This window comes from Plecotus auritus (assembly GCF_963455305.1).
Source record: "Plecotus auritus genome assembly, chromosome: 6".
NCBI lineage: Eukaryota > Metazoa > Chordata > Mammalia > Chiroptera > Vespertilionidae > Plecotus > Plecotus auritus.
Genome location: NC_137773.1, coordinates 68,628,399 through 68,649,482, shown reverse-complemented (window position 1 = coordinate 68,649,482; position 21,084 = coordinate 68,628,399). Strand labels below are relative to the sequence as shown.

At 38.2% G+C, this 21,084-nt stretch overlaps 1 protein-coding gene across 1 annotated transcript in view; it reads left to right on the top strand.

Annotated features, from left to right (window-relative positions):
* Positions 1 to 7,851: 7,851 nt before the first annotated feature.
* The window catches only part of TMEM144 (transmembrane protein 144), a gene marked incomplete at both ends in the record, with an annotated part of 29,952 nt that continues 16,719 nt past the window's right edge, over positions 7,852 to 21,084 (top strand). Inside the window, 6 exon segments of the mRNA XM_080675369.1 lie at positions 7,852 to 7,960; positions 10,281 to 10,384; positions 10,386 to 10,407; positions 12,571 to 12,670; positions 14,460 to 14,540; positions 19,252 to 19,333. Coding sequence (XP_080531495.1) covers positions 7,852 to 7,960; positions 10,281 to 10,384; positions 10,386 to 10,407; positions 12,571 to 12,670; positions 14,460 to 14,540; positions 19,252 to 19,333 — 498 coding nt within the window.

Sequence of the window (21,084 nt, the reverse complement as noted above, 5' to 3'; positions counted from 1 at the left end):
GTGAATAATTTCCTCAGTTTTGTTTGCCTGAGAAGTCTTTATTTCCCATTCACTTTAAAATAATAATTAGACTGGATGCAGAATTCTAAAAGTGGATTTTCTTTCAACACTAAATATTTCTCTCCATTCTCTCTCACCTGCATGGTTCCCAAAGAAGAGTCTGATGTAATTCTTCTCTCTGCTACTCTATAGGATATCTTTTCCCCTCTGTCTTATTTCAGTATTTTTCTTTGTTTGATTTTCTGAAATTTGAATATGATGGGCCTTCATGTAGATTTTTTTAAACCCTCTTTGGTGTTCTAAGAGCTTCCTGGAACTGTGGTTTGGTATGCCATTAATTTTCTAAAATTGCCAGCCATTATTACTTCAAATATTTCTTCTCCTGTCTCTCTCTTTTTCCCCTGGCATTCCCATTACCTATGTGTTACACTTTTTTAATTTTTTCATAAATCTTGAATATTTCTTTTATTTTAAATTCTATTTTCTCTTTACATTCAAATTTAGAAAGTTTTTATTGACATATATTCAAGCTCACTGATTATGTTTCAGTTGTGAAAGGCATTCTTCATTTCTGGTGCAGTGTTTTATGTGTTCTAGCATTTTCTTTTGATTCTTAGAGTTTTCAACTCTCTGTTAATATATTCATCTGTTCTTAAATGTTGTCCATTTTTTCCCAATAGAGCTCTTAGCATGTTAATTATAGGTATTTTAAATTCCCAGTTTAATAATCCCAAAGCCTCTACCATATCTGAGTCTGGCTCTGATGTTTGCATTATCTCATCAGACTGCATTTTTTCTTGCTTTTTATTACACCTTGTAATTTTTTTGTTGAAAGCCAGACATGATATATTGGATAATAGGAGCTAAGATAAATAGGCCTCTCGTGTGAGGTTTTATGTTAATCTGGCAAGGAGCTTGACTGTGTCTAATGTTTGCTCTAGCTGTAGGCTCACAGGCTTCAGTTTCCTTTCATGTCCTTTTCTTAGAAACTCCTTAAACAGTGTGTCTTGTAGATCTCTCAGTTGTAATCCACTGTTATTATCCCGGAGCCCCTTTACTATGGTCATAAAGTATTGGGGAATTTTATGATTAAATCTCCATTTTTAGTGATTTAGAATTGGTGGGCTGTGACCTTCAGAAGAGTTTCTTAACCATGCCAGGTAGGAAGGCAAAAGGGGGCTGAAGTTGTCTCATTGCTCTTCCTCCAGGTCAGATGACACTTTCACAAAGAAGTTTCCCTGAGGGCTCGCCTTTGTTTCAGAAAACTGAAGGCACTGGATGTATTTCAAAATGATTGCCCTTTCCCTCCCCTTGCCAGAAGCGAGAGGGCGGTTTTTCTCTGATCTTCACTGTGAGAACCTCAAGTGGCTTCTGAAGGTAAGACCCATGGAAGTGTAGATGCCCCCCTAAGACCGGGTCCTGCTTCCCCAGCTTTCCAATGCTTGATTTAGACCACATCCAGTCTCCAGCAATTCACCAGTTTCTGTAAGTGCCCCCTACCCATTACGGGCTCCTAGTAAGCTGTGATTCTTTGCCTTCACCCATGTCTTCAGTGTTCAGGACAGTGATTTGTCCCGGGACCCTAATTCTCTGATGGATGTAATAAAAATTGTTGATTTTCAGTCTGTTTAGCTTTTTTCTTACTGTGATGACAGAAGTGACAACTTTCAAGATCTTCAAATGTTAGAACAGAAACCAGAAGTCTTCATAATATTTTTCTATACATTATATCTTTTTGATTACATAAAAGGGAGAGGTACACAGATCTTAATGATTAACATTTTACATATAAGAAAACTAACCTTCTAGTACCTGCTAAGAGTCTTCCAATAAAGATCATTATGTTTAGGCATTAATGCATAGGAAGCAACTTGAAAGAAAATTTTCAGTTTAAGTGGCATGATATGAAAAGTACTGAACTGGAATATTCTGTTATAAATATCCTCAAGCCTGACTTAGCCCCCAGTTCACTTCTAGGTTTTAAGAAATTCACAACAATGGGAGCCTCGATTTCTCAATGTGAATCCAAAGCAAGAACAAACCACATGATCACTGAGGTCTCTTATAATCACAAAGTGAAACCATTGTATTTAGGCCCTATCTTTTTTGGAAGAGAGTTTGTACATGTGTGTATCTGGAGTATGCATGTGTTGAAAGGGAAACTTCAGATGCTTTTCTGAACTGCTTAATTAATCCCTCCCCTTAAATGAAAAGCCTTCGCGTCTTTAATTCGTTAAAGGACGTGGCACTGTAGCTTTTCATCTCCGTATCATACACTATCATTTATAAATGTGAATCATCTTTAAAGCAGGACTTCCTTCCTCATCTTTGGACAGTCCTTATGTTTTCTCCTTCTTGCAACTCTACAACCATTACCAACCACTGGATTGTCTCAGTTAAATGTCACTTCCTCAGAGAGACTTTCTTTGAACCCTTAGACTAAGGCAGATGCAGAACTTCCCCTTTCTGAACTTCATATCTGCGTCCCTTGTTAGTCTGGAACCTACATGAAAGGTGGGAACCTGTGGAGGTCGCTGCTGCACTCAGAGCTAACAATCTACAACAGTGCTGTTCGAGGGAACTCTGCCAATGGTAGGCATCTGTAATCTGCACAGGTGGATTGTGTCCAGGACAAGTGTCTAGGACAAGAGAACAACTGTATTTTTAAAAAATTTTGTCTCTATTGATTTTAGAGAGAGAGGGAGGGAGGGGGGGAGAGAGAGAGAGAGAGAGAGAGAGAGAGAGAGAGAGAGAGAGAGAGAGATTGATTGGCTGCCTCCTGCATGCCCCCATTGGAGATAGAGCCTGCAAGCCTGGCATGTGCTCTGACCTCTCCGTGCATGGGGTGACGTTCCACCACCTGAGCCGCACCGGCCAGGGTGAACTACTGAGTTTTTCATTCTAATATAAATTTAAATAGTCATATGCAGTCTGTGGCTACATATCAGAAAATGAGAAACTAGAGCAATATTTCTTAAAGTCTAAATCAAGATGTCAGGAATCTGCATTTCAACCCATCCCCCCTCGATATATTGATTCTTACTATCAATATCATCTGATAGCTATTAATTTAGAATGTGATTCTCACAGAGGAGGTTTGAAAAGAAAATGATTCTTGAGCCACACCCCTAGAGATTCTATTTCTGTTGGTCTGGTGTGGGGTTCAGGTATCAATATTAAAAACAAACAAACAAGTAAAGAAAACAAAACACCTCCCCAGCGATTGTAATGTGCAGTCAAGTTTAAGAAGCCTGGAATATATGTTTTCCCGTGGCACTCAGCACATAGTAGATAAATACATGGGTAAACGGCCTGGTGCGCTGACAAAGGATTAGCGATTACCAGGGAAATCTTACAAGAGAGGTCAGTGACATTAGTGGTTCAGATGAATTTCTTGATATTCAATGAAAAAAAAAAAAATCAGTTTCAGGTAATCTTTCACAACTGTGTGAAATTCCTTGGCCTTTGGTTTTATCCATAAATAGTACAAATAATACCTAATTCTGTGATGTTTAGAGAGAGTGGTGAACTCAGAGTTCCCTGAAAAAATCACCTCTTCAAATTACACAAAAGCCTTTCTAATTTGCTGGTGGCTTGAGGACTCACCTGAGTCACATGACCACGCACTCTGGCACAAACACTGAAGGAGGGTGCTCCCTACCCTGCTGCTCTCAGATAAGACCTTTGTATCACCTCTGACAGAGCCTCCCTCCCCCTCCAGCCAGGCGTTTAGGTCATTGTCCCCGCAGGAAGTAAAGGCTGGCCAGGCCACCAGGAGAGCCTAAGAACAGGGTCTCCAGTGCGAGAGCCCTCCCCTCCCCTCCCCACCCCTCCCCTCCCCTCCCCACCCCTCTCCTCTACCCCTGCCCTGTGCTTACTAGTAGGTAACTGTCCGGGAAGGAAGTAGAGGCTGGCGAGGTGCCTGGAGGGCAGAAGGAATGAGGTTGGCGCAGGCTCCGCACCAGCAGCCAGGAGCCCTGTAGAGGCGGATCACGGGGTTGCTGAGCAGGTGGGAGTTCCAGCCACTAGCCCTGAGCGCAGTGAGTGCAGCAACTCGAAGGAAATCCAAGTAACTTTGCAAGGGAGTTGTCTCATGATGTTTCAAAATATGCTCATGAGTAAAAAGAAAAATCAAAGCTCAGAATAAGTACGTTGAAGCACTGCTAATTTTAGCCAAGACGCTGGCAGAGGTTAGCAGATTAGAGGAAATTAACATGAAACTAAAACTGAAATGTTAGTTGAAGTGGAACAAACAGTATGGATCAGACCATAGCAAATACCAACAACAAAAGGTCTGCACAGAAGTATAAATTGCTAGGAGAAATTTAGAGGAAAAGTATTTACCAATAAATGAAACAAAAGTACTAGAACAAAAATGAATGAATATAGTTTAATGGAATATCAATGGACAATTAAAATTAAAAAAAACTACTTCCATCTAAAGTATATTAATTTAACTTAAAGTTTATTTAAAAGTAATTTGAGATTTGTTGACTCAACAGGTTTGCACTAAAAAAGAACTGAGTGATGTTGCTAGATAAAGTACTATTGCTATTCTTTTCCACAAAAATTTCATGGATTTAGAAAGAGGTAGACTCTTCCTTAAAGAAAGTATTGCCAGACCACACTGAAATCACATCACATGCTTTCCAAAAAGTACCAGAGCTGTGTGCAATAAACTTCACTTATCTGCGGGAAACAACTTTAGGTGAAGTAACATTGATTAATGTTCATTCAACAGTCAAAATACAGTTCTTGTACTCTGATTAGCATTTCAAATTATTCCTTCAATGGAGTGAGATCTGGGAGGTTTAGGTCTGTCGATAGTCTTTAATAGAGCCATCTTTTCACTAAAATAATTTGCCACTTTTGAAGGTTTGACATTCTCTTATCAATGAATGTACTTACAAAGGTTTTGTTTCACTTTGCTTATTTTAATTAACATAAAAAAGTGGCTTCTTAGCCAACACCTAATCTTGTCTTTTTAGTCCCATGACATTCTTCCCAGGCACCTCCTACACCTGTGACCTATTATAACTGTTTTATCTTAGCAAAAGTTCACCTCTGCTTGAACCTTGAGCAGTAGCCCATATAAGCCATTGCAGGGGTGAAACTTTCTTTTTGCCTAACATTAAAACTATTTTTTATTGGAATAGTGTTACTCTGTCAGAATTTAAATCTTCCTCAACTTCATCCCCATGGAAGATGCTGTCTTACCAGCAGTGTTTGTTTTTGTTGTTGTTTTAAGAAAGCACACACAATTTCAAATAGCTATTTTTCTTACTAAAATTCATTAAGAAATTTAGAAGTTATCCTTGTTTCCAGTTAAATTATCCATAATAATGCCAAAAAACGTGTATTATAGGTAGCTGTATATTTAATGGTCTCTTTGCGAACATGTAAGAAGCAATACCTGGAAAAATGAAACACCTTTAATGTAAATGTTCATCATCTATATATATAAAAGAGTCATATGAAAATCGACCGAACAGTGGAACAACCAGAATGACTGCTCGACCAGTCGCTATGAGGCACACTGACCACCTCTCAGCCCCTCCCCCAAAGCCGGCAGGCTTTGATCGCCCAATGGTGAATGGGGAGCTGGAGGTGGGTGGTGGCGGGGGGCAGGGCCAGCTGCCAGCAGCACAGGAAGATGGCCCTGATCACAGGCCAGGCCTAGGGACTGTACCCATGCACGAATTTTGTGTGCCGGGCCTCTAGTTGTAAAATAACAAGGAAGGTGGTTTCAGATGTACTTTATTCAATACATATCCACAAGAAGTTATTACTATAATATTACATTTGGAGGGGGAAAAAGGACTGGATTATCCTCAATTCCATTTCAGACAGCTTACATGGTGAAGTGAACCAAAAATTCAATGTCCTGATGGGGAAAATGAGACATTTTGGGGGGGCTAGCAATCTGAATCTGTGCCAGTAACCTAATGCACATTCTTGTTAGCCTATAGTCTAGTCCAGCTGTGGGCAAACTACGGCTCGCGGGCCGGATCCAGCTGTTCTATCCGGTTCTCTCGCTCTCCCCTCCACTCCTTTACTTTGAATTTATATTAGTTCACACAAACACTCCATCCATGCTTTTGTTCCGGCCCTCCGGTCCAGTTTAAGAACCCATTGTGGCCCTCGAGTCAAAAAGTTTGCCCACCCCTGTCTGCCCCTTCTTTAATTATCTGGTCCTGTAAGACCTGTTTACCTAAGTACTACTCCCCTTTTAGAGAGGCCATAAACCATGAACAATACACAACCCCCAGACAGAGTTATCAGCACTGGCACCAGGTCAGGCCTTTAGATGTGGTCTCATGGCCCCCACCCAACACATGGGGCTTTTTGCAAAGCCCGCAAAAGGTCCGGAAGTCCCATCCCATATTTGGGGGACAAAGAAACCAAAGGGTATGAAGGGAAAGCTTCCTCCATATTGGCTTGCTCAGGATTTGTAGAGAAACAGTCTCCCCTGAGTCCTGTACTAGTACATGTGAAACATCTAAAATAAATGGGTTTTTCCTGTGCCTCCGGTACTCCCAGGTATTTTTTGGTTGCCTGGTAAATTATGTAAGAGTACCACATATAAACTCAAGATGGCATTGGGGGAAGACTCTGGTTTCCTCCTGTGATAAAATGACTCTTTTGTGTTATTTTTTTCCCCTCATGTAGCTTGTACAACTAAAAAGATGAATTATGTTTATTAGCCTTTTCCAAATGTACCGTATGAAAAATGCCTAATTCTTGGCTCTTTATGGTTTGGGGTCTTTTCTTCATAGGAGGACTAGAACTTTTTAATAAGCTTAGCAATGTTATCCAATAGAACTTTCTGCAATGAGGAAATGTTTCATATCTTGTATCTACACTGTCCTATGTAGTAGCTACTGGCTATATGTGGCTACTGAGAATGCGGTGAGCATACTGAGGAACTGAAATTTTTAAACTTAATTTTAATTACTTTAAATGAAATTTAGTTATTCATATGTGGCTAGTGGCTACCACATTATACAGAGAGCTGCCTAGCTGCCTCACATTGTCCTGGACCGACTGATAATATTGTACAACACACCACCGCTGAGCATATACTTGTGGATATTCCTGAAGAGTGATTCTTCAAGGACCTAAGTCTTGAGATTTAGGAAATTCTCGAAGAGATCTTTAGAAGATTATTCTATCTGTTCAGGGTTTTTTTTAAGTCATAAAGATATAAGGGTTTATGAACTATTTAAATTACTAGACACTGTGGGGGTACTACTGATGAAGAAAAGTGCATTTATCTGTAGCGGATCCTGAGTATGTAATAGTGATTCAACCTACGCATGCCTAGAAGCTCATGTCGGAAATATAACAGGCTTTTGCTTGTTAAGGCACTAGTAGTTCTGAAAGTCTTCACACAGGCTCTCTCATTTGATTATCACAACAACCAGTTGAAGTAAACAGAGTCCTAGTCTACAATTTGTTTATTATACCCATCTACCTACACAGAAGAATTTTTTATAATATAATAAAACTGTATCTAAATCTTAGAAGTGAAGCTTTCAAGCTGAAGACAGTTTGTTTTTTAATTGTAGATTAGAGATCGAAAGTTATTTTTATTCCAAAAAAATGAATAAATGACCATGGAGTATGAACATATTATAATATCTAATTTCATAATATCCTAACTCTATATCTGGAAGAAGAAATCTGTGCATACTTTTTAAAAAACTCAATAAATATCATCTATTGATCAAAATTTGTTCACAGATTCACAACTTCTTCATTGTTTAATTTTTATATCTTTTATTTCAGAAGCTCTTGAAAATTGCATCAAGTCTAAAGTGAACTAGCTCACTCTCAGGCAGAACTATAACCATGAGCAACAATGGAACAGACCTAACCCATGGTTTCATCTCCTCTTCTGTAGCCATCCTTTTGTTTGTCTCAAACTATGTACCACTTAAAAAATATGATACTGGTGATGGTAACTACTTTTCCTTCGTTGTTAACCTTAAATTATTTTTAAATATAAAGTTCTCTATTTGGGTCTTTTAAAAAATGATGGATATAAAAATAAACTTTGTTCATCCTGGCACCAAATGAATAAAGCTTAAACTAAATCATTTAATAATGCCAAGCCAGTTTATCTGAGAGTTAGTCAGTATAAGACAACCTTAAGATTGTGTTTCATGGTAAAGCTGTAGGAAAGTTTTTTAGCCATATCTGTTATGTTTACAAAAGAAGAAAGTCCATTCTACAAATAACAGTTTTTGAAAACACAAATTTCCAAAGCAATTGAGAGAATAGAAAACAATTTGAGCATAACATGAATTTTGTGTTTGCTTATGTGCAATTTTGATTCTGACAAAACATGGTGAACACAGAACACTGCATCTAGATGGATAAAGATGCATAGTAATGCGCTCACACACACACACACCTTAAACATCCACCAGCTCCCCCAGCACCACAACCATCCTCATCTAATGTTAGAAGACTCCATCCACCCACTTCACACTAACTTACAAGCTGTAACACTTCTGATGTTCACTTCCATAAGCAAACTTCAGGTCTTTTTCAAGTTAAAGAGCCACATTTATGGTAGTATTTATTAATTTCTTAACCACGTACCCAGTGTAAAACTGTACTATCATTTTTATCAGGTTCCCATCTTTTTTTTCTACACTGTTGATGAAGTTTTTGTGTTGTACCCTAACCCCAATCTCCCCATTAGCTCTGTGGTTTCTATTGCATGATTTTGCATAGTGCTGTGATTTTGGGGAATGTAATGTCACATTATAGTAGACCTGGCTATAATGTGAATTTTAGGGAAGAAGTAACAGGTTTTTTTTTAATCTACCTGCCTTTTATATTAAAGCTAGAAGAAGGAATTGGAGAAGTTATGGTGAACACCTGTTAGAAAGCAGATGCGTTATCTCCCAGATTCTTTATGTCTTGTCACAACTCAGACCATAAAATTACAAATCTTTCCCCTCCGCAGCCTTTCTTTTCCTTGGAGTTAAGATAGGAATGGAAACTACTAAAAGAGGAACAAAAAGCATACTGAGGGATAGAGGACCTAGGTTTTAGGTATTTCACAACTGTGTGATCCTGGGCACGTTTCATCAGCTCTTTTGTTCTCCGTTTCTCATTTATAAAATGAAGAACTTGTAAAATGATGTTCCCTTTCATCTTTATGATCCTACATTTTTTTGGTCTGAGAGCTTAACAGCCATTTTTTTCTTTCCTCCACAGGCAAAATCTTCCAAAGTTTAGAGTCAGAAGTATTAACATTGAGTTATCACTGGCTTAGTATTTCTTCCAAGGTTGACTTTTTCTTTATCCTTTTAATCTCTAAGCCTTGATGCAGAAGCCTCAGAAAGGTACAGATTTACCCACATCACCATGCACTGTTCCGATAACTGGCAAATGGCAACCCAGAGCATAGAAAGGAGAGTAGCCCTGACCTACAAGGCTAATTCTCAGGTTTGTGATATCTGACTCATCATAGGCATTCAACTCTAAATGTACCAGGTCTACATGTGACCATAAATGACTTTATTTTAATCCCAATGGTGACATGATCCTCAAAGCTTTAAATCGCTGCTGTGTTGCCCTGACTGGTTTGGCTCAGTGGATAGAGCGTCGGCCTGCGGACTCAAGGGTCCCGGGTTCAATTCCGGTCAAGGGCATGTACCTTGGTTGTGGGCACATCCCCAGTAGGGGGTGTGCAGGAGGCAGCTGATTGATGTTTCTCTCTCATCGATGTTTATCTCTCATCGATGTTTCTAACTCTCTCTCCCTCTCCCTTCCTCTCTGTAAAAAATCAATAAAATATATTTAAAAAAAATAAAATGAATCGCTGCTGTACTAAAGTTCCTAATGCCATGTTTTTGGTGATGGACAGCACTAGGTTTGGCATCTGATAAAAATAAAGAGACTCAGTCTTGCCAATACTCTTGTAGAAAAGACTTGATTTGTCTAATAGGTGGGAAGGGGTGTTAAGCAGAAATGCACTGCTTAGTAAGCTTTAGAGTCAAACAACCTAGGTTTAAATTCTAGTTCTACAAACTTCTAGCTGTTTGTACAAGTTGCTTCATTTCAGATTCATTTTCTCTGTCTTCGAACTAGGGTTAATTATGATGGACAATAATTGTAAGAATTATATTAAATGTGCAAAGTTCCTGGCATATAAGCATTCAGTAAATTGTGGCCATTCCTATAATAATATCTCATTGGTATCCCTAAGCCTTAATTTACTCAAATCAGTTTGAACCACTGACACCAATTTCTTTTATTTCCAGGAATGTTTCTCCAGTGGGTACTTTGTGCTGCTATATGGTTGGTTGCCTTGGTGGCCAATCTGATATTACATTGCCCTAATTTTTGGCCTTTTGCAATGGTGGGGGGGGGGCTGCATTTGGGCAACTGGTAAAGTACGATAAAATTTATCATTTAATACTTTAATCAATTTATACTATGCTCATAATAACTCTGGTTCATAGAAGAGAACAGCACAAATAGTAATTCTGAGTAATTCTTAGTCATAGATACTAGAAATTGACAATTTAATTTCTTTCATTCAGATGCTCCATAAATATTTTTGGTGCATTTCCTAACTCCTCTTTCTTAGTCCATGATAGATAATTATAGCAAAATTATTACCAATTGTTCTCTGTCTGTTCAAGTGTAACTCATATATGAGTTTACATGAACTCGCCTTTCTCTAGCATGTTTATCAGAAAATATTTATTAAATAGTAGTCTCTACTAATATCATTTTTAGGACTTGTCTTTTTTAAAAACATATTTTTATTGATTTCAGAGAAGCAGGGAGAGGGAGAAAGAGAAAGAAATATTAGTGATGAGAGAGAATCATTGATCGGCTGCCTCCTGAATGCCCCCTACTGGGGATCCAGCCCGAAAGGGCAACTGGGCATGTGCCCTTGACTGGAATCGAACCCAGAACCCTTCAGTCCACAGGCAGACACTTTATCCACTGAGCCAAGCTGGTGAGGGCAGGACTAGTCTTTTAAAGTAGCCACGCACAGATACATTATAATTTCAAAAGCACTGGCAGGAAAAAAAACAAAAGCTTTGCTCTGTTGCCTTATCAATGCCTGAAATTATATAACTAGAATTTATGCCTTTGCTTGGCCAATCAAGAATGTATAAGTACACCTCTGGAGAGCTTTCTTCTTTTCTAGCTAAGAGAATTTCAAGTATCCAGGATCTTTAGAGGTAATTTTATTAAAAGCAAATAAATTTTTAAATGTTAAATATGTATTGGGAACTCACTTAATTTGAATATCTGCAGAATAAATGATTTAATGAAGTTTATGAGTTGGAGAACAATAACGTTAACTTTTAAATTTCTACTAGAATTTAAATTATCCCTCACTTAAACCTTAATGTGATTCTGTTTAGTATATCTAATTGGGATAGGAGGACACAGAATGCATCCATTTATCCTGCAGAACTTGATAACCACCCCATAGTGTTTATACTCACCCAGTAGGTTCCACTGGGAGTCAATAGAAGAATGGTCTAATTTTAGATATTTGCAGATGTGGATGCTATAGGTCCTAGTAACTTATTTGATATGGGTAGTAGACAAAACGAAAGAGCCTGTGGTGATATCGGGATTTTATCACAGGTGATTAGAAATGTGGTGGTATCAATGACATGGATGAGGATAATAGCGGAGGAAACATGTTTGAAAGGGGAAATTATTAGTTCAGCTTGGGACCGCCTGAGTTTGAAGTCCCTGATGTGTCCACAGTGAGGAACATCTGGTTGGAGATATCTTATTGACAGTTTGAAGCATAAAACTGTAGAGAAGGTCCAGGATAGACCTATATAGCTGGGAGTATGTCTCTCTAGTTGATAGCTGAAATCATGAAATTAGCCAACTACCCAAAGTAGAACATAGCAAGAGGTGGAAATGTATTTTAGGGGAAATATTTAGCAGGTACCTAAATCTTGAGAGAATGCACTAAAGAGAAGAACAGGAGGGAATCAGGAAATGAGAGCAACTTAGAAGTCAAGAGAGGAAAGCTTTCAAGAAAATATTGCTAGAGTGAAGCCAGACTGCTGAGTGGCTAAGAACTATTTAAAATGATCATGGATTTGGCCCTAAGTGATCTTCAAGAGGACAAAGCAATGAATGAAGCAAGATAGTGAGGATGAAAGAGCGAAGTCTAGGGTCATAGAGGGCCAACGACTTCTATCAGTGGTTGGCTCTGGTTCAAGTCTAAGAGAATGGTCACCACTAGTTTAATTGTTGATAGTCGTTGCAAAAAGTCAGAACAGAGACCTAAGTTAAGGTTGAAGGGTAGCAGTTAGACAAGGATCTATTAAATATTTTTTTTGTTTGATTTTACTCTAAGCCTCATTCTTTTAGCAATCATAATAATGGGTTTAAATGCAAAAAAAAATGTGGTTATTTTATTTTTAAAAATTAGGAATTGTGCTTTACTAAATTTGTTCAAATCCCATAAGTTTCCATGGAAGTTAAAATAAAAATTAATTCAATTTATATATGTATTTCTGTATTGAAAAAATAATACCTTTCTTCTGTGTGTTACATCTACAGGGAACATTGCTGTTGTCCCAGTGATGAAAACCATTGGTTTAGGTCTTGGACTCTTAATCTGGGGATCATTTAATGCCTTAACTGGTTGGACAAGCTCAAGGTAACACAAAGCTAACTATTTCAACTAAGATTCTCTGAGCTCATACACTCTATGAAAGACTAGTGTTAGTGATTGGTCTAGCTGAAAAGAATAACATGATTCTTATTATTTTAAAGATTATAGCCAAGATATATGCATAAAATATGCTGCCTTTAATTATTATTTACCCAAAGTTCTAAAGAAGTGATCTAAATATTTGATCAATATATAGTAAAAAAAATTATCTCTCGGGGGGTGGGGGGACACTAGGGAGAGAGAAAGGGAACTGATATTTATGTTCCCTTTGTATTGTGTGACAATATGTTATATGACATGTTGTATGTATGCATCATTCTTGGCTCATTTTCACAAATATATGAGGTAAGCACTATCTTATAAGAGAGCTGATACACAAAGAAGTTGAGTAACTTGCTGAAGGTCACAGAGCTAATAAGCCAGATTCAGTGCAGGTCTTCTAGTTCTGAAGCATATATTCTTCCCTCTAGAGTCTGGGCCAGGGACAACAGACTAGGGCCCAGCTTCCCAGACATTTTTGTAAAGAAAGTGTTATTGGAACACAGCCAAACCGATCCATTTAAGTGTTGTCTGTGGCTGCTTTAGACTACAATGACAGAGTTGAGTAGTTGCAAGGTTCCATCTGGCCTGCAAAGCCTAAAATATTAACTTTCTGCTTCTTTAATGAAGAGTTTGCCAAGCCCAGTTCTAGAGCTAGGCGGTTCAATATAGTTGCCACAGGCCACATGTGGCCATTTATATTTAAAGTTACAACAATATGGTGGTTACCAATAGGAAGGGGATGGGAAGTAGTCAAGGGTACAGAGGGTCAAATATATGGTGATGGAAGAAGATTTGACTTTGGGTGGTAAACACAATGTAATACACATAGATGATGTATCTTAGAACTGCACATAATTCGATTAAAAAAACAAATAATAAAAAGCTAAAACTATAAATTTAAATTAATTAAAATTGGGAAAAATTAAACATTCAGTTCCTCAGTTGTACTAGCCACATTGCAGATGCTCAATAGCCCTATCTGCCTAGAAGCTCCCCACTTGTACAGTGCAGCTACAGAACAGGCCCCTGATCACAGAAAGTTCTAGTGGGCCGCACTGCACTGCTCTTGGTCAGCATTGAATTAACATTAAAGTAGAGTTTGGTAAAAGGAATAAAATGGAAGCTATTACTCTGACCTTACTTTTTGATCTGGTCTTCCCACTTAAGCACTACAACAACTTCAACAATAACAAAACACACTAGCCTCCAATACATTCTTTTCTGTCCTCTCCCCATTTCCTACCCTGCTTTTTACATGTACTATTTTCTCTTTTCTTCTTGCCTCCTTTTCTCTCTCCCCTAGATGTTTCACAGTGATTGTTGGTAATGACCACTACAATGTCAAGGAATGAAAATAAAAAGAACTTGTAGTTATTTACAAGTCTGTTTAAAATGTTATGCATAATTGCCACCAACCAATTAGCATTCAATTACCCACTCAATTCATTTTTTGTCTTTCTTCTTCTTTAGTCTTAGTAAGAAAGGGACATTCACAAATACTTTTACATATATTAATTCATTTAATCTTCATAAGAAACCTATAAGGTGGGTATAATTGCCCTCATTTAAAGATGGGAAATTGAGGCACAGTGAAGATATGTTATCCAAGTCCCATTAAGTGAGGAACCTATGATTTGAATCCAGGAATCTGTCTCTGAGTGCAAGCCCTTAATCACTATGATGAACACATTTTCAACAGCATTGACGTTGATGTGACTTTCTCAATTTCCAGGTTTGGCTGGTTTGGAATGGATGCAGAAGAAGTAGCAAAACCACTGCTAAATTACTTGGGCGCTGGGCTATCAATAGTCAGGTACACCGCTATTTCTAGGACTTACCTCTTCTTTTAAACATTTAGAGTACTTGTTAAAGATCCTGGCTTGTTTACATTTTTTTAAAGCCTCATTTCATACATTGACATGCCTTCCCTCAGATTCTTCATTTACACTGACAGACTTGGCTTGAGAGGACAAAAAATGCCAGCTCTGAGGCCAGGGGGCCAAGCCCTAGCTCTCAAAAAGTCTTGAGACCCTGGGGAAGTCACTGAGCTTCTTTCAAGCTCACTCTCATTATCTATAATATTTTAAAAATCATAATACATTGGTTAAAAATTAGAATTGAAGTAGTTTGCAAACTATCAAATGCCGTGTAAGTAAATGTTATGCTGGCTTCCTGAGGCCCCCAGAAGAACCACTGAGAGTTAGGTAACCAACTCTATCACCTATGCAAACATACACCCATTTAAACACTTTTAGATGTATCTGTGCCTAGTTGTACATTCTGTATGAATGAGGATGAAAATGACTTGGAATCTCTATATGGCAGTGCTCAGTCAACAGAACTCTAACAGAAATTAGGTCACCTTAAATGCAGCCCCCTTTCCTCTCTAGATGCCATTTTTATTACCTGTCAGTGCTTCACATAATGGATAGCCCTGCCTGGGAAGATTTTAGTGGTTTTTTTTTTAGTCTTCAGGGAAAGAATGCTATATTTCCCTTCCTCCTGCAATGATAGCTTTTCCCCAGCTACACTCAGGAACAATCTCTTTGTCATTGAAATGTTGCCTTAGAGAGTAGTTCCAGGCCAATAGGAGAAGAAATAACATAGATTCTTCTAAAATAGCAGATTCCTGACATTTTTGGTTGGAGGCAATTTTATGAATTCCGTATAATTCATACAGCTTTGAATAGCTCTCTCAAAAACAGTTTCTTTGCACCCGAGAATTGTATTGTTAGCATGCTTTAGTTTTAATGGTAAATAAGGCCATTTATCCAGTCCATCAGGCATTGTTTTCCTCCATATTTCTTTTTTCTGTAGAAAGTGAACATTCTCTAAAATTACAAATTATCCATGTTCTACCACCTCTATCTATGTGACATTGGAAAAATCACTTATTTTCTCCAAGCTTTGGTTTCTTCCTCTGGGGATAAATTTGGGATAATAATTGCACCAACCTTGTAAGATATTTTAAGAATAAAATGAAATAAATTACATTAAGTGCTTTGTATGGTGCTAGACACATTGCTCTATATATTGGGTAATTTTTATCGTAATAGTCATTTTTATTAACAACTTCCATGTTTATTTGCTGTTTCCCCTTTGGACATGTGTTGTCCAGCTCTACGGTAAGCTAATCGGTGCACCCAGGGACTCATGTAGCTTGGTTTGAAGCTTGTCTGAGGCAGAAAAATGCGATGAGCTTTTTCTGTGGTGTTCCCTTCTATGCTTCTTTACTGAGAGGAATTTCTGGGACCTTTCATTTCATTATTTTAACTTAATTAAATCAGCTTGTTTTGAAGGGCATTCATTGAATAAGCTTGGAGTTCCATGGTCAGTATAAAAAAACTTGGAATAAGGTTACATTGGTTTAGGATGTTGCTTTTCTTTTTTTTTTAAATTGAAATTATTGCTTCTCTTCTCCACACAATTCAGTTTTTAAAGGATTGGGTAGGTCATGTCTAGCCTTACATTTGTCCTATATCATATCTAAGGTAAGTATCTGCTGCAACTTTTGCATCAGGGTTCAGGATCTGAAGGAGAAGCCGATGCACAAATGAAAATGCTATACAAGAAATATGAATTTAGAAGGCATGGGGGGCCAGGTGAAGACCTCTTTCTTGAAGAGGCACCAGTCCCCCTGCCCCCAGACTGGGTCCTGTCTGCTTTTTATTCAGTTTTAGATACACCTCTTGCCCTCTAGCAAAGCATGCAGGCATATCAAAGGGAAAGTTTGGTAAACAGTAAAAGGATTATCAGGCTGGGGAATTGCCTTGAGCCACAACTATCTCAACCCAAGGTCCATTGGCCTTCTGCGTTTCCTTGGTGCACTGACAGTATTGGCAAGCAATGGTATCCCGCAAGTTATCAGTCAGTCTTTACAACTAGTAGTGCTCTAGGTATTTTAAAAAGCAGAGGATTTAACATGGGATTGTTTACAAAGTGTTATAAGGCCCAGTGGAGCTGGAGGAGGAAGGTGGTACCATCGTACACCCAGAGCACACATCTGGCCAGCACTGCTGAACAGCTGCCTCTGCTCTGAGCGACCTATCACTGCTGCTGAAATTTCTGGAGCCATCACCAAAACCAAATGGTGTCTCCCACCTTTTAATCTTGTGCATCTGCCTTCCATTGGCAAAACCTAGCTGCCAATACAGTTTGAGAAAATGTAGATTTTAGTCTTCTAAGCCTCATATTCAGGAGAGAATCTATAAGGGTGGGAGTGGAGAAACAGTGTCCAGGATACTCTCTTAAACATGTCTTAATGAAGATCCAGGAGTCAGAGTTCATACAAAAGCAAATTTTCTTTTCAATTAAAATTAATGCTCTGGATTTTCCTGAGGTCTATTCTCCATTCTTTTCTCTTCTCAATTAATTGGTCTTCTCAGGAGAATTGTGTTGTGAAGAAACCCAAATCTTTGTTTTTAGCCATTACCTTTCTTCAGAGCCACAGTCCTTACATCTATCAATAGACCAGGTTAGATATCTCTACATAGCTGCCTCCGAGGCTTCTACTCAATCTGAAGTGAAATTAATTGTGCATGGGGACTCTGCTAATTCAGCACTCTACAAACACTAGACTGTTAGTTCCTTTCTCTTTGCCTTCAGCATTTTCCAATCAGAATTACTTTTCTCATTTTACCCTTCCTGCAAGCTGGTTCCTCTTCCTGAATTCCCTCTTTGTGAAGAAGGTATAAGCCACAATCTTTCAAAATCAAAACCTGTCACCTTCATTTGTTTTTTATTTTATACACAACCCTTTATCTAATGTTATAAATGTCTGAATATTTCACAGGTTTTCCATTACTTTGGGTCCTTACTACCTACCCATCTATATACCTCACATTTAATTTCCCTAGTTCCATTCTTTCCTTTTGCCAGTTTGACTTGCTTGTATGTGCTATCAAATCTGGTCAGCACTCTTCTGTTTAAGAACCAGTTTAGGCTCCCCATTGGATTCAGAATAAATTTGTCTCCTTAATCTGGCATATCCTCCACAGTGTTAGCTTCAACCCTTCTTCCTAGTACATCTTTCTCCCTGCATAGTTGTCCCTCAGTATCATGAGGCACTGGTTTCAGGACCCCCTGCAGATATCAAAATCACAGATACTCAAGTCCCTTATATAACACAACCTTCCCATATACTTTAAGTAGTTTCTAGATTACACATAATACCTGATACAATGTAAATGCTATGTAAATTGTTCTTATACTTTATTGTTTACATCAGGAGTGGACACACCTGTGGCTTTGGTAGATGGCCTCTGTCTCCTTCATGGGAGTTACACTGAAGCATCCATCTTATATAAAAACTGCTGTTTGAAATTTTAACCCTGCTATTTTGGCTTCTGTAAATGCTTGCTTGCTTAAATAATAAGGAAAATAAGACTACTCCCATTCCAGAGAGGCCATGGACTATGCCCCAGACAGAGCTGTCAGTGCTGACACCAGGCCAGGCCTTGAGATATGGTCTCATGGCCCCTTCCCAGTACGTAGGCCTTCTTTCCCAGAAGGCCCGGAAATCTCATTTCAAATTTGGGAGACAAAAGAGCTAGGAAAAGTATAAATAGAAAAGGTTTCCTCCATGTGGGGGGGGCCCAGAATTTGAAAGGCACATTTTTCTCTGGCCCTGCCCTTAATAAAATGTAACTCCCTTTCTCTAAGCATGGCTTGTTTTTTTTCTGGTCTTCTGTAACAGCACAGTTCTGCACTCCCAATCAGGGTTACCTGTTTCCAACTGAGATGTGAAAAGCCACGGCCAGTGTGTCTTTCAGGTTCAGAGGCTTGGAGAAAGAGCTGACATGCAAATTAAAACACAAGACAAGAAATAATAATTTTGAAATTATGCAAGGAAGCCAGGGAAAACTTAACTGTAGTAGTCAAGTTCCACAGAGTCTCCGTTCCCATCTGCTTTTATTTACTAGAATACACAATTGCCTTTTAGGAATGCAAAAAGATATATCAAAGGTGATTGTTTAGTAAACAGTAAGATTATCAGGTTGGGGGGAGTTTGCTTTAGGCCATTGAGTCAGCAGTAGGTAATAAAATGCAAATTCAACCTGTGAATATCAAAGGAGCCCAGGTCAGCCTTCTGAGGGACTTCTCGCATTTATATTAATTACTGTTGATCTTGGTTTCCAGCAAGATGTTATTAAAATTTGGGGAGGGGGTGTCAATGTAATAGTAAAAAAAAATATTATTTCAAGGTATTTTTTTATTTGTATTATTTTACCATGTAATTCCAGGGTTAAGCAGAAATGAAAAGAAAGATGGAGCCATGGACTGAAACAAGAAAATCAAGAGAAAGATATGATTTAGGGGGAAAACCTATGAGTTTAGCTTTTAACTGTTGCAGTTAAGGACCACAAGAGATACCAAAGAGAATGGCAGTCCTGGAGAAATGGCAGGACCGCTGAAGAGGCAGTTTGAAGGTAATCATCATGTCATTAGAATTTTACTTAAGCTGTGTTTTAATTGAACATGATACATATCATAATACATATCACTAAAATGTATTTTCCTTACAGTACTTTCATATGTTCCTTCATCAAAAGTGAAATACCAAAGAACACGTGTTCTATGGACACCACACCATTAATGACAGAGCATGTAAGTCTAGCATGAGAGACAACTTTATTTGAAACATAAAGTTAAGATAAAAGGAAAATGCATCGATTTGGAACAAAGATGAGAAGGTGTTGTTTTTCGTGTTTTGTTTTGTTTTTCCAGTCAGGGCTATCTAAGATATCTTATTTATTACAACTAAGTCTATGTAGCAATATTTCCCCAGGAAAGCTTCTCAGCAAACACATGAGCCTATTTATTTTTGTTAACAGTAGATTGCTACTAGAAGATGTATATATATCATACAAGCCCACATTTTGGGATGATTTAAGGATTTCTACAATAGGAGAACCCTGAGTATTGTAGAGAAATACGAAAGTTACTTTAGAAAGAAGGAGGAAGGAGGTTTTAAAGTAAGCCCAGGGAGGCCAGGGGGCATAGGTCAGAGGAAGCCAATGAAAGGGTAGGACAAGGCATACAAAAGTAGGAATTGAACTTTATTTTCATCCTATTTCTCATTTCTGCCATATCTTGTTCCACTCAAAGGGCAAAGACAGAAAATATGCAAGGAGTGACTGTTTGACTTTGATGAACCTAAATTAACCTGGAATAGCCAGTCTAGATTAAATAGGAGTGACATTTAGAAGAGATCTGACACAGCAGAAGTGCCAGGACTACTTATGATTTCAGGGTAACCCCTCATTGCTGTGAGCCCCAACTCTAGTCCTTCCTATTCCAAGAATCTATTCTACAGGCAGTGCCTGGTGCATAAGAAGTGCCCTCTGGCTGCCCTCTGAGTCTGCCGCTTCACACCTGCACTGAGGTACTGCCTCCCCGGAAGGTGCTGCCTCTACTCCTTACTTCAAAATCAGTCCTATCTTCTCTCTTTCTTCTTCTCTTATCAAAAATCTTATCAGCTTAAGGTGACTGAAACCTCAGTTAAACTGACACAAAGTTAAATAAAATTAGCTTAAGTGTAAGAGAAAAGAGATTTATTAATCCAGAAGCATCTCTAATCAGGGAAATGTTTTCATGAGAATGGAGGAGTTGGGAGTGAGAGAAGATGTCTGGTATTCCTTGCCCACTTTAGGGATCCAGATATGTCTCCTAACCAACCACCCTTCCAGCAAAGGAACAAAAATATAAAATAACATAAATACAACTTGGTAATAGATACAGAGTAGGCAAGGTTTTTCTAGGCAAAATGGAAGGATACAAGTAAACCTAGTGTAAAGGTGCATAAACAGCATAATCGGTTAGTATGCAAGCACACACCATGAGCTCCTCAGTTATGGCCAAAGGAAAATGTGACTTAGCACAGGGCAAAGAATGCAAATCTAGTTTCTTATCTCTTACAAAAGCAGGAGTATAACATCAAGAAACTTCAGCTAAGAGGCAAGGATGAATACAATAGTAGAAATTCTATGAATTTTTTCTGACTTAGAATATTAGCCTAATTTTGAAACATGGCTGGAAATGTCTTATTAACTAATTTCAGTATTAAAAATTTTTTGAATAAAAAAATGCCTATTGACCTAAGGCAGTCCATAGTAGAGGATCTTTGAGTTTTCCTTGGTTTTAATTTAGCAGATTATTAAAATATGCAAATGAAACACAAGCAATAATAACTTTAGTTAATTTTGATAGGTGTCTCAAAATTGACATATGTTAAAACTGGGAAAAAAAATATACACGGACAACTTACCCATTACCCACCCACCGTTTCCAAATTAAAAGAGGATCAGAATCAGAAACATTTGAGTCTAGGGAGATCCACAGAAAAGAGAACACATCAT